The 13,823-nt window shown below is 42.6% G+C and overlaps 1 protein-coding gene across 1 annotated transcript in view; it reads right to left on the minus strand.

Moving 5' to 3' along the window:
• Positions 1 to 1,035: 1,035 nt before the first annotated feature.
• Lipa (lipase A, lysosomal acid type) overlaps positions 1,036 to 13,823 on the minus strand; it is a 31,506-nt gene continuing 18,718 nt past the window's right edge. The window contains exons 7-10 of the mRNA XM_075973869.1: positions 10,213 to 10,359; positions 9,207 to 9,278; positions 3,741 to 3,812; positions 1,036 to 2,947 (exon numbers count right to left, since the gene is read on the minus strand). Coding sequence (XP_075829984.1) covers positions 2,714 to 2,947; positions 3,741 to 3,812; positions 9,207 to 9,278; positions 10,213 to 10,359 — 525 coding nt within the window. The 3' untranslated portion in view covers positions 1,036 to 2,713. The remainder of the gene's footprint in view (positions 2,948 to 3,740; positions 3,813 to 9,206; positions 9,279 to 10,212; positions 10,360 to 13,823) is intronic.

Raw genomic sequence — 13,823 nt, forward strand, 5'->3', positions numbered from 1 at the left:
CTGGATAGGGGAGTAGGGGGAGGCAGGGAGTGGTGGCAACAGAGGCCTATCTATGCATCCAGGACACGAGACCACAAATGGAAGCAAAAAGGCGGAAAAAACCAAGGTGGTGAAAAGCCACAGGAACTGCACCTCTAGACTGGCCCACACACTTTTCTTTCAAAGTTCCCAGGGCACAGTCTGAAAAGACAGGTAGGAGGTATACTGTGCACCACTGTTCCTCCTGCCATCTGGTGTCAGTGAGGAGGAAGTGGGCTAGCACACACTCTTGAGGACCCCTGGGAGGCCCTTTAATAGCAGCTGCCGTTGAAAAACCCAAGTCATGTATGGCCCTCCCTAGAATGCTCTCCACACATCTGGGGGAAATGACAGCTAGCAATTCCAACTCACTGCCTGTTGGGCCTCATGAGGCCTGGACATGAGGCTCAGTGTAATTTCCTAAGCCTAACGAGTTTGGTGAGGCCTAGTGTAACTTCCTGAGCCTAGCTCTAGTTTGGAGGCATGTTTCTGGCTACCCAACCTAGGCCGCCTTGGCCTAGCAATTGCTAGCATGGCAGAATATTATTGGCCCTTATTCCTTACTCTGCCTCAACCAATCCCAAATGTCTCCATCTCATCACGATACTGAAGAGTCCATGGGACTCTGGATGTCCAAAGATGAATGGCGGCATGCATTCTCTACTTAAGTGCATAGTCGTTTGAGCTCTCTGCTCTGTTTTCTGGGATGTGAACTGTCTCTGTCAGCTCTATTGGCCTCCTTTATTAAAGGAAGGAAGTGACAGATAGCCCAAGGTTGTGCCTAGGGAAGGGCTTCCTTATTGCCTGGTCTGAATTCAGCACCCTGCTGATGTGGATTCCGCATCCAGTCCCAGCCCTCTTTAGGCTCAGGATCCCTAGCCCTTTCTCTTCCCTCAGATTATTCATGGACTGCGTGAGTGAAGTTTCCACAGGGGGCGGGGGGGGGGAGAAGAAAAACTCCTGAGTCCCGCCAAAAGAAACAGTACAGGCTAAGCCATTAAAAAGCAAACATCACACGATTGTTCAGGCCTGGGAGGCTGAGGTTTATTGAAAAGTTTAAATGTGATCCTTTAAAATATTACAACGTTGTATCATGCTGCCTGCATGTATGGGTCAAAATCGAGTAATATTGCTGCATCTAAGGTAACTAGGTCAGCAACCTTATCAACTAACAAAACTTATCAGCTGATAAGAGACATCGATGCAAGCAAAGCAGGCAAACCTGGGCATCCTGCACACGATATAGTGCACACAACACTGGTTTTCCAAATAGAATTCCTGAACTGAATGTTGATCGGATAATACCCAATTCATTTGCGTGGAAATGAACCAGGTCCCTGTCACAGGCAGCCAGCTTTGGCTTCAGGCAGACGCCATCGTGACAGCAGCACTCACTGTCGGATAATTCATGGTTTGTCCCTCCACAGGATGCTTCTTCACCGAAAGGGGACCTGATGGCCTGCCACACAGGGACACACACAGCTGAGTCTACCAAGTGTATCAGTCTTCAAGGTATTTGCAAGAGATTTGTTTTTTAATCAGTGCAATCTCCTTTCCAAGATTCTTGACTCTCCCCACACACACACACCTTGGCTTAGCCTGAAAAATCTGAATATTTGCTAAATGCTTGATATTGAGGTTTGATGAAACGAGAGAATTTAGTTCTAAAAAGGCTGGGATACCACTGGATTTGGCTAGTGATTTCATAAAAAGCACGAAAAATGTTGTTTAGACAGGTGAACACATGAATGTTAGGCTGGGGAGCATCTAAGGCAAGAAAATGAGACTTGAGCACTTTGTTTTATTTGTTTTATTTGTCTTTGGTCTTTTGAGATAAAGTCTCACTGTCTAGAAAAGCCCTAAATCCACAGCAGTCTTTCTGTCACAGTCTCCCAGGTGCAGGTTTGCGCTGCTGTGTCAAGTCCAGAATAAGGTACTTTCATACTGAATTCAAATCAGAGACAGATTTATTTTTGCTCACCAACGATGACTTTAAGTCTCCTGTATGTGCTCACATGTGTTGGGTGGAATAGAAAGGTAATCGAGAAGCCTTTATAGTACAGAGGGGTTGGGGAGGTGGCTCAGTGGGTAAAGTGCTCATTCCTAAAGCACGAGAACCTGAGTTTATATCCCTAGAACCAGTGTAAAAAACGCTGGGTGGGGCACCTTGTGCCTGTAAGCTCAGCATTGGTAAGAGCAAAGGTAGACAGGCAGATCCTGGAGGCTCCCTGGCCAGTCAGTCCAGCTGAAACGGCAAGCTCCAGATTCAGCAAGAGACCCTCTCTCAAAAAATAAGATGAAAAGTATCTGAGGAAGGCATCCTGATACTAGCCGTGACCTCCACACAAGGCAGGTCTGGCCAGTGCATAACACACGCATACACACGTCTATGTGGCACACATACACGAAAAGCAATTGTAAAAAGTAACAAAATGATTACAATGCCATTTCCACACACCACCCATACTCTTTAAAGACTCAAGAAGGCATCACTGGTGGTAACACCAGCCTGATAATCATAATTAGCATGCTTCTTACTGACTAGAGAGCATTCGATAGCTTCAAAGTCATCATCTTCTAGCATATGAAAAAAAAGCAAAAGATATAGCTAGGTAAGGAAAACACAAGTATTTTACAGAAATTAAGCAAATAATTTTTTGCCCTAGTAAAGGGTACCATATCTCAAGTCTGGCTTTCACTGGTATTTCCTCAGTAGACTGACTATTTCATTATACATCCTCCAGGGGGCGTCCAAACCCCAAATAAAATCCAGATGTTCCCACTCAGGAATGCGCTTGTGGTACACCAAGTTGGGGAGCTGAGTCAGTAAGATATTGATGTCAGTGGTGTCTGCCAGCCAGTCCTGGCCCCCGCTCCACAAAGCAGTGGGTACAGTCATGTCCTTCATGTCATACACTGGAGGGTAACTCTATAAGAAAATAAAAGAGTCATAGAAACCTTTGTAATTGTTTTTGGTACAGTTTTTAAAATTATAATCATTGCAATATTCATTGAAAAACAAATGTCTAGCAAGCCTGATCTACAATTAAAACAAACAAAATCGCACATATTTTGAGAATCACTTTCATTATGTTTTCAGGCACTCATCACAAGGAAAGAATTGGAAACATGGAGATGTTCTTCCCCACTGTAGGGACCATTTAATCCTCAGCTATCGCCAGGTTATCCCTAGATGTGGATGCAAGGACCCAGCAGAGAAGCTCTGTAGGTAGATCCTCCTACCTTCTCCCTCCAAATGTGAGAGAAGCCGCACAAATCCTCCATGGATCAATTTTCTAACCTTTAAGCCACAAACAAGGGCTATTTCAAGAATTAAGAAACACAGGAAGATTTTTGTACTTCAGGGAACTCAGTGCTCAAAAATGGAAATTTTATTTGCACAGAGAAAATGTTTAAGCCATGCAATGTCTGAGGTCCAGCAAGCCAACAGCCCAGGGCATGCTGATTCTAAAGCATATGCTTATGGTCCTACTGAATCTCAGTAGCCCCGGATCTATAGCCAGACAGGATGGGGACAGGAGACCTGTACCATTGCACCCCTGACAGAGCTGGAAACATCTGAGTGGACTGAGAAAAAACATCCTGCCTAGCCAATTCTGTCAACAACATTCCCCCCGGCAGCCAAGCCCAGTCGAGTTCTGGAAAACCAAGCTGGCTTCTCTAGTGAGTTTTCAAAGCTTGTTTTAAATGAAAAGTTTTACCTGGTTGTAATGAAAATAATTCTTGTCACTGCTCCCCCAGTCAAAAGCTTGAAACTTATGGTGTTTAACAACCTAAAAACGATAAAATTTGGAGAAAAAAGTTAGCAGACACTGAAGTCTGAGAAAATATCATTGGTTGCTAGTCAGTCAGGTCCTCAGAAATCAAGTTATAACCAAATCCAAGTTTATTCATCATTTCCAAATAATACACACACACACACACACAATTTCAGGATTTCGGTGGAGGGATTGAGACAGAGTATCTCTGTGTAACAAAGAAACCTGGCTGTCCTGGGACTCACTTTGTAGACCAGGCTGGCCTCGAACTCATAGAAATCCACCTGCCTCTGCCTCCTGAGTGCTGGGGTTAAAGGCATGTGCCACCACACCTGGCTCCAAATCATTATTTGAAATAAAATTAAAACAGCGCTCTGGTTTCCTTTTCCATACGACTGAATTTCCGACTGCACAGTTGCGAAAACAGCTATGACCAGAAGGGTTACCCCCATAAGATGAAATTTATCTGTGTGGACGTTTTTCCACTAAAATTTGCTTCTGTGGCTTTTTCAAGGAAGTAGTGATTTGACTTGGAGATATACATGCATACTGATGTTTCAAACTGTTATCAGCTACTGTATGTACAACAGTGGTCCAGTAAGGATGCACCACTACATGACATTATAACCATCATCGTTTGTGTTCCGTATACTCTATGATGTTCAAACAACAACGAAAATGCTAACTGAAACATTACCCAAAACATATACCTCTCCTTAAGCAATGCCTTACTGTACAAACATATGGTTGTTTGTTGTCTACCTTACTTATCTATATGTATTGTTTGCACAGATTTTTGAGAGTATACGTGTGTGTGTGTGTGTGTGTGTGTGTGTGTGTGTGTGTGTGTGTCATACACTTGCATATGTATGGAGGCCAGAGGTTGATTTGGGGTATCTTCATCATCAGTCTCTCTCCATCTTGCTTTTTGGTACAGGATCTCTCTGAACCTGAAGCTCACTGATTGGCTATATTGGCCAGCGAGCCCCAGGGACTTTTTCTGTCCCCCATTCCTCACAGTGGGATTATAGGCAGGATTCACCAAGCATCCTGATGTCATTAGATCCTCATACTTGTATGGCAAACATTTTTGCTACCTGAATCATCTTCCCAACCCCATTTGTTCATGTTTTAACGACTTACTAGCTGATCATCTTCAGACCTGGTACATAGCACTAATTTTTCCTGTATGACAACACAATTTTAACTAGTGATACTATCATTGTGAAAGGATAAGACTATAATATGAAGATAAAAACAAAAACTCATTTATTTGTGAAATTTCAAACAACACAAATTCATATGTCCTCTAACTGCCCAAATTTAAATGAATTAAACCCAAAATAAGAAAGCCAAGAGAACTGTAAATTGTTCATTTTGACCAAATGATGGGACTTGGCTAAGAAAAAAACAAACAAACAAAAAACAAAAACAAACAAGCAAAACCAGACATTCTTTGTCAGAAATGCTTTTGATCGATGCGAACTTTCATTTCTCATCAATTACATACACTTTTCTTTTTTGATAGGATAAAATCAGTGTGAGATTGGACTCTAGAGGGAATTGCCACAGTAGAGATGTTTAGCTTCCATTTTTTGCCATTGCCTATGACAGGTATTAAATACTTGTGACAGACTGAGCCAAATATAGACAGACTTATAGCACCTGTGAGTGTGTCCACTTCTATCTCCAACTGCAAGTGAAAACGGAACGCACATTTTAGTTTTCCACGTTCTCACGCGTTATACTTGTGTCTCAGGCCCCAGGTGAGTGGGAAAGAGATTGTAGCTCAGCCTGAATTTAGTGCGCTCAGAGTCATTTGGGACTTCAAGCTACCAGCACCGTTTTTAAAAAGTTAATCGGGGCTAGAGAGATGGCTCAGCGGTTAAGAGCATTGCCTGCTCTTCCAAAGGTCCTGAGTTCAATTCCCAGCAACCACATGGTGGCTCACAACCATCTGAAATGAGAACTGATGCCCTCTTCTGGCCTGCAGGCAGGCACACAAGACAGAATATTGTATACATAATAAATAAATAAGTAAATATTTAAGAAAATAAAATAAAAAGTTAATCAAATGTACATTTTTTTTCAACAAAAAGCAGCAAGTTTCAAACAGTGGATGACATCAGAATGATCTAAGGTAGTTATTAAGATGCAGATCCAACGAACACATTCAGAATTCAGATCCTGGATAGATGTGGGATAGGCCCAGAAATCTATTTCATCAATATTCTCAGAGTAGTGAGGCTAACACTGTAAAGTTTGGTGAAGTCAGGCTTCTTCCAAGGGGATTAAGTCCCCAGGATCTGGGCAGTGGTAGGGAGGGGAGAGACAAGCATGGGTTTGGTTAGTGGGAACCTTGTCAGATTCTGCCTGGAGGCTGATGTGGGTTACCCTGATTGTCAATTTGACTAAATTCAGAATTAACTAAGAGACACGTGTAGGCATGTCTGTTTCTATGAGGATGTTTCCAGGCAGGCTTATCTGAGGAGGATGGGAGATCTACCCTAAATAACAAGAAGAAAGGAGAAAAATGAGCTGAGAACCAGTATTATTTCCTGAGGCTATCTGACCACAAGTACCAAAGCCATCTCATGTGCTCAACAGGAGAGCCGCAACAAGAAAGCACTAGGAAAGGATTGGACAAAGTAACTCCTGTATTGACAGAAGGACATCACAGTGAACAGAAGGGCAAAGGGCACAGTGCCCTCTCCACTGAGTCATGGATTTGGAAAAGGCTGAAATCACAAGGTCATGACCAGAGATCAATACTATGGCCCTCAGTCTGCAGTCTTTGACCCTGGTCAGCTGCTTAAAGAGGCAGATGAACAGGGCTGGAATCAGAACAGATGCCAGGGTTACAGTCAATCCAGCTGCTCTTCCCCAAACCCAGGGCCCAGTGGGGGCCTAGGACACTGAGGATGAAGGAAGACCCTTCTGTAATGATGACATAGCATGGTCTCAGGGCAGCCACAGTTTCAACATGGCCAAGAGCCCCTGCAAAACCAGAACGAATGGTTACTTGTGATTTGCTAAAGCATATGGCATACCACACATGGACTGCTGGTGGCCACTAAGCTGACAAGTAGCTCACTATCTGTCTTCAACATGCCTCAGGCAGCCGGCAGCCATCTTTGAAAATGCATTGATTTCTGAGGTGACAGAAACGGGGCCTTTCTGAGATATGTCCAATGGGAGAAGCAAAATGTTCACATGTGTTGGGGGAAGAGGTTAGTATGAGAACATATGAGGAAAACAGATGTTCATAAACAGAAATATACTTGAGAGTTGCGCAGACTGAAGGAAGGGCATTTGTGAATCTGAGTGCTTCCCGAGGCCTAAAGCACCGGTCAAGGGGTAAGTGTGTTGCAATCAAGGTACAGACAGCTTGCATTCTGGGGACCACTCTTCTAAGCCCCAGCAAGTGCTGTCAGCTGACATTTAGCTTTCCTGACACAACAATAAGGAGTATCTTAAGGAGAAGCCTGTGAGAGGGGAGCTCTTGTTAGCCAGTGTCTCCGAACACACTTCTTCAGTCAGGGCTCCGAGGCAAGGGAGGTGCACACTTGGCTAGAGGGAGAAACTGGCGGACAAATTTTCTAAAACTATATATCTTTAGGAATAAAAAGGACTGAACTACTGACAAATGCAACAGGGATCATCTCAAAATAATTATGTTGAGAAACACAGTCAGACCAAGGCAAACAAAAATGTTGTGTTATATGCCTCTATTCCAATGAACCCTAGGAAAGGCGAAAGAAAAGAGATTGACAAAAAGCAAATCAGTTGTTGTGGGGGAAGGATTTGTCTGGGACTATGAGAGAACTTTTAGAGGTGGCAGCTGTCTTTCCTGTCATACTTTAGGCAATGACATTATGGTTGTGACAAAATGTATCACGTTGTATGATGTAAATTGTACTATGTCACTTATATCTCAATAAAAATGTAAAAATAAAAACCCAAAGTACAGATTCTCCATTGAAAATGAATTAGACTCTCTGCGGACACAAGAGTCTGCTTTGATTTGTCTGTACGCTTTTGCTTATTATTCTCGTGTGCACATCGAGGCCGTATGTGCACTTGTGGAGAGCAGAGGACAATGTTCTGTGAAGTTGGTTCTCTCCTTCTCCCTCTGTGTTCTGAAATTGACTACACATTGCACGGCTTCCACAGCAAACACTTTAGTTGAGCCATCTTCCTGATCCATAGGTTTTATTTTATTATTTTAAATATCTTACTTATTTTAGTTTACTTATGTATGAAGTGTGTGTGTGTATGTGGTCACACACACACATGTACAATACACATATAGAAGTCCGAAGACAGCTTGGAGTGCATTCTGTTCTTAGACCTTGTAGGTCCTAGGAATCAAACTCAGGTCATCAGGCCTGGCAAAAAGTGCCTTTATCCACAGAGCCACTGCCTAGCCCCATACGCTTCATTATTAAAGGTCAGTGTGCAAGCTCGTGTCTTACTTTTATTTGAGAGGTGTAATGCTTAAGGAGCGCAGTGTTTCTGATGCAACTGTGTCTGCGCGGTACTCAGAAGCTGCTCTCTAACACGCCTTTAGAGCATCTTGGTTTAAAGCGTAAACAGCCAAGCGTTTGACGTTTGAGATAAGGCTAGCTGGAAAAGACCATTCTCATAACCATGCTCTAAGTCCGTTTTTATTGTCAGGTGGGAAAGGGAAGCAAGTTGTAAAGTCATTATTAGGGGAAAAAAAATCTCCTTCTACATCAAATATTCGACCTATAACTGCTTCATTTTGAAATGATTAAACAAAAGATACCAAGCAAATGCAGAGACATTTTCTACCTCAAATATGTACTTATTATCTATATGGGATTATTAAAATACTTTTATTTTCATTTTAAAAAACCATTTTTTGATCTATATGTGAACTCTAACTGCTCTAGAACTGGCATACATGCTTATGTGATAAAATGATCAAAATTTTATTTTAAACTGATGGCTTTGGCTCTGGTTTATCCACTGATGTCTCAGGCACATTGTGTCTGTGTGTTAGTGTTGAAATGTTAGCTTCTACCCCTAGAAAATCATATTTTGCCAAACATGAAATAAAGTAAATCTGGTACAGAATAAAAAAATAGGAAGGAAAAAGGAAAGGGGTGTAGGAAAGAGATATATAAATCTGAAGTGGAAATAAAAGAGAAAGGTGTGGGGGAAAGAAGAGAGAAAACCTCAACCCAGATCACTACCGGATGAACCCATGCCCAACACAGTGTATATCATGGATGATAACTAAAGTGCCCCCACTCAGTGACAAGCACCCAGGACTGTAGGAAGAACCAGAGCCCATCTGTTTGAAGGGAACCCACGGCTTGGCCAGTACCAACTTTACTCAATTCTATCGTTCCATGTGCCCAGCTATACCCCTGGCGTGCTTACCTGGGTCCAGTGTAGTAAGTTTTGCACAGACGTTCCCGCAGGACTGTGCGTTGTATACACATCCACTCTCGACTGAAAGATGAATATGATGGGTTAGAGAATGAAAACAGAGGTAAGGTGATGTTCATTAACACAATTTTGCTCTTCAAAGGACAAAATACAGAAATGTGTACATAGTTTTTCAGAATATTAATCTCTCAGAAGTCAGAATATATCTGACTACAAATACATCCAATAAGCACAGCCACGCCTGCAGAGCGCGGAAGAGCAACAGCGAGGTAGATGCTGGGGGCCCAGGCTGCGGCCACGGCTCATCAGCCACAGCTCGTGTCTGTCTCCCTAATGCTTTCCTAAGCTTCTAAACTTCAGGAACTTAAAGTCTTCCTTTAATCATTAGGGAAAAAATGAAAATATCATTTTTTTTCAAAGTCCCTACCACCTTCATTACAGAATATTCTGTGCAGACCAGGATCTGACTAGACAGCTCAAACTTGAACTCAAGATCCTCCTGCCTCAGCCCCCAAGGGCTGGGGTTACAGGAAGGCAGGGATGGGGTTACAGTAAAGGCAACCACACCTGCCTTTACTCCAGAATTTTAGAGCCTGTTTTCAGAACTCAACATTCCAAAACACAAATGCATTTAGAAGCACAAGTATATTGTAAGCCAGAGATTTACACCTCAGAACAAACATGAATACACATGTATAGACAAATGAGTATAATATATATCTCTGTATATATATGTATATGAGACTCCAGGTTTAAACACACATAGCTTTTTTATAGAACACACTACTAGAATAAGTGTTATAAAATATTATGACTATGACTGATCCACACATTATTTGCTTCTATATGGGTTCTATGTAGAAGGGACAGGAGTGAGCCCGAAGGCAGCAGCAGATGGGACCACTTGCTAAAGCTGACTGTCGTGTTCTTAAAGGGAGGACTCAAGTGTAGGTAATAACTGACAGCTGCGGCCAAGCCTCTGTGCCAGCGAACATACCACATTTAAGTTCTTCTCGTTGAAGCCACATATAAGAAAGAAGACATTTGTGCAAAGCTCCTCCATGATGATGTGGGTGCAAACGTGAGTGCTCAGCCACTTCATCACCGCACTCTGGGGAAGAAACTGTTTATGTCCAAACAAGTCCTGCAAGATAAAAAGAAACCCAAGGACGGTCAGCATTGCAACCTGGTGTACCTGCTTCAGCATCCCTACGTATGTTGCCTTCTAATCCAATTATTGGCCAAATCCAGTCCCCCTGTAGACTATTTACTGCCTGTTTATTTCAAAATAGGGTCTTGCTGGATAGCTCTGGCTGGACTCATAATTTCTGTATACATACATATATACATGCATACATACACAGACCACACACAGCACAGGCTAGCCTCAAACTCATGAGATTCCTGCTGCCTCAGTCTCTCAAAGATTGGGATTATAGGTGTGAGCTACCATGAAGGATTATTTTTAATTTATTAAGAAATATTTTTATGGTGATAAAACACTTAACATTTATTATTTGAATCACTTTTTACTGTTCAGTTCAGTGGCAAGCACATTCACACTTGGGCGATTATCCCTGTGATGCATCTTCTGAACTCTTGCGTCTATGCCCATTAAACAATTACTCTGAACCCATCAGATGGTTAATGACTTCTCACTTCCTCTGCCCCCAGCTCCACATGGTTTTGTAAGTTTTATTGGAATCCAGTCACTGTATCCGTTTATGAATTATCTGTGGCTTTTATAGACAGGAACAGTCAACAGAAACCATTTGGCCCACAAGGTCAAACTCACTTGCTCCCTGGCTCTTTATAAAAGAAGTTTCCCAGTCCCTCGTCTACATTGTCCTTAACCAATAGACACTGAATCTGTGTTCCAGTACAGCCGGGACCATCACTACTGCAACAGGAGACCGGTCTTCCTTATGCTGAACTCAGATCTGTCCCTTTGAACTCTTGCACACACCCACCCATGCTAGGACAAGCAAGACCGGAAAACCCAAATATCTACGAAGGAAATGTTGTGAGTTGCGTCCCCTTAAAAGAGTGGCATTTAAGTGTGCACTGTCAGTATTTGAGAATGGTCTTTCTAGTGTACTTTTAAAGAGGAGGACTCTGGCCACAAAGATAGTCATGGACACTTAACTGAAACTAAGATCAAACAGGAACTGCCGAGGTAGGCAGAAACTAGGATGATGCTTCTACAGCCAAAATGGCCAAAGGTCACCAGCACACCACCAGGAGGGACAAGACATGCGACACCTTTGCCTGTAGGACCTAGGAGAGTAGCACAGGGGAACTGCAAACACAAATGAATGCAGCCTCCCATGCAGCCTGCTTCTCTGCCTCTGAGTTGGTGATTCGGGAATATCAACTATGTTGACAAAACTGAGTTCTTGCTGAGCTCAGCACCAGACGTAACTACTACTTGTTCTGACTTATCACTAATCCGCAGATGGCAAAACATGGCTTCCTTTTGCCTCCCTTTAAAAAGTGTCAGTTATCTGATCTGCTGGGTAAATATCTCACTAGTTGAAATGTATAATATTGTATTCTAGCCTCTTCAAGAAAACTTGGCCATCTATAGATAGATAGACTGTGACCTCTGTCTGTCTAAGTTAGGATTTCTATTACTGCGGTAAAATACCATGGTCAAAGCCTTTTGGGGAAGAAAGGGTTTATTTCAGCTTATAGCTCTATATCACAGTCCACTATCTAAGCAAGCCAGGGTAGGAACTCACACTAGGCAGGAACCTGGAGGCAGGAACTGATGGAGAAACCATAACAGTGCTGTTTACTGGCGTGCTCCTTCATGACTTGCTCAGCCTGCTTTCTTCTAGAACCCAGGACCACCTGAGCAGGGGTGGCACCACCTGCAATGGGTTGCTCTCTCCAGCATCAATCATTAACTAAGAAATGACCCCCAAAACTTGCCTACATGCCAGTTGGGTAGGGGGTATCTCTCAGTTGGGTTTTCTCTTCCTAAACGACAGTAACCTGTGTCAAGCTGACATAAAAACTAGCCAGTACACTGTCAAGTCAATCTTCTGTTGGACAATGTATCAAACCTGAAAACACACATCAGGCCTAAATGATCTTCGCCCAACAGCTGCACAAGTAGCTGAAAAGGACCAGACATTTTTCACACCCGCTTAATGCAACGGTTTTAGGAATATTTATCTATTGGGTTTGTCTGCTTGTTTGTTTTTGTTTTTACTTTCCCGGTATGTGTCAGAAAGCACTCCAGTCTGAAACCATGATTCCCAAGTGCCAGGCCCATAGTCTTCACCAGAAACCATAGAGAATGTTTTGCAAAAACACGGATCCCTGATCTCCACTCCAGATTTTACACCATTTCTAAAGAGGGATGGGAGAAGTGTGGCATTTTCTGGTTTTCAAAGCTAACTCATAAACTCTAAGGAACAAGCTAGATTTATGACACGCATGCCTACACCAGGAACTCCTACAACCACACTCCCCTGTCCACTCTAGAGCTCCACCCCCCAGCCTGGACGTCTACCACAGTAGTACCGCTAATTAACAACAAATCTTCATCATCAAAAACTGCCTATGCCACAGTGAATAAACAAATCGGTTAACAGGCTAGCTCTCCGTGGGAGAAATATGCAATCTGCAGAACAATTTATAGAGTTGGGTACCATCTGTGCTGAAGCAAACCAATATATTTCTCTTGCTGCATCTCTATGTGCATAAATTCACATAAGGGGTCTATAGGAAAAGATCCCCAAACTGAATAATTCTAAAAAGGTATTAGGGAGGAGGCCTAGTATTCAGGAACTACTTGTAATTTCTGAAGTGTTTGTACTATAAATGAATACTTCTACTAATGGAGACAGTCAAAATAAAATTTTGCCAGCATGTTTGCTGATGCGATGAATTCCTATCACACGAGTCTGGTGAGCGGTAGCTCTTTGTAACCTAAAACTTACTGCACCGCAGTTACAAAGACAATGGGGTACAACATTACAGTTGTTCTACCTCACTGAGGGTCTCATTAAGAGCATGTATGTATTTCCCGTAAAAGACTTTAAAATGGCCAGCAAGAGGGAGGGAGAGAGAAAGCCATGTTACACCCACCTCTAAGTAATGAGCCACTTAATAGCAGGGGTAAGTTCTAAGAGTCAAGTTCTCAAGTAACATTATCATTGTGCAACCATCACATAGTATGCTTACACAACTCTAGACGGTGTAGGTCAACCACTTGACACAGACCCTTGACAAAATCAAAAATGTGATGACCATGAGATTCATGAGGCCACTGCTGGCACATCATGCCACATGCCTTTACAATAAGCATTTTTGCGAGATGAAGAGCATGCTAAAATTATGATTTAAAGGATAGGGTGGAAATAAACCAGTGATGGTTATTTTCATGATCAAGGATGGCCTTCTGTTTCACTTCTGCTGTAGTTGTCAAACACTCCAAACAAAAGCAACTTGGGAAAGAAAGGGGTTTATTGCATCCAGGTCACATGCCATCTTAAAGGGAAATCAGTGATGGAACTTAAAGGGGAGGAACCACAGAGGTTCTTGCTGGCTCACTCACAGGCTGACACTTTCTTATAAATAGCTTTCTTATACAACCAG

Source organism: Microtus pennsylvanicus, chromosome 5, assembly GCF_037038515.1.
Source record: "Microtus pennsylvanicus isolate mMicPen1 chromosome 5, mMicPen1.hap1, whole genome shotgun sequence".
NCBI classification, from domain to species: domain Eukaryota; kingdom Metazoa; phylum Chordata; class Mammalia; order Rodentia; family Cricetidae; genus Microtus; species Microtus pennsylvanicus.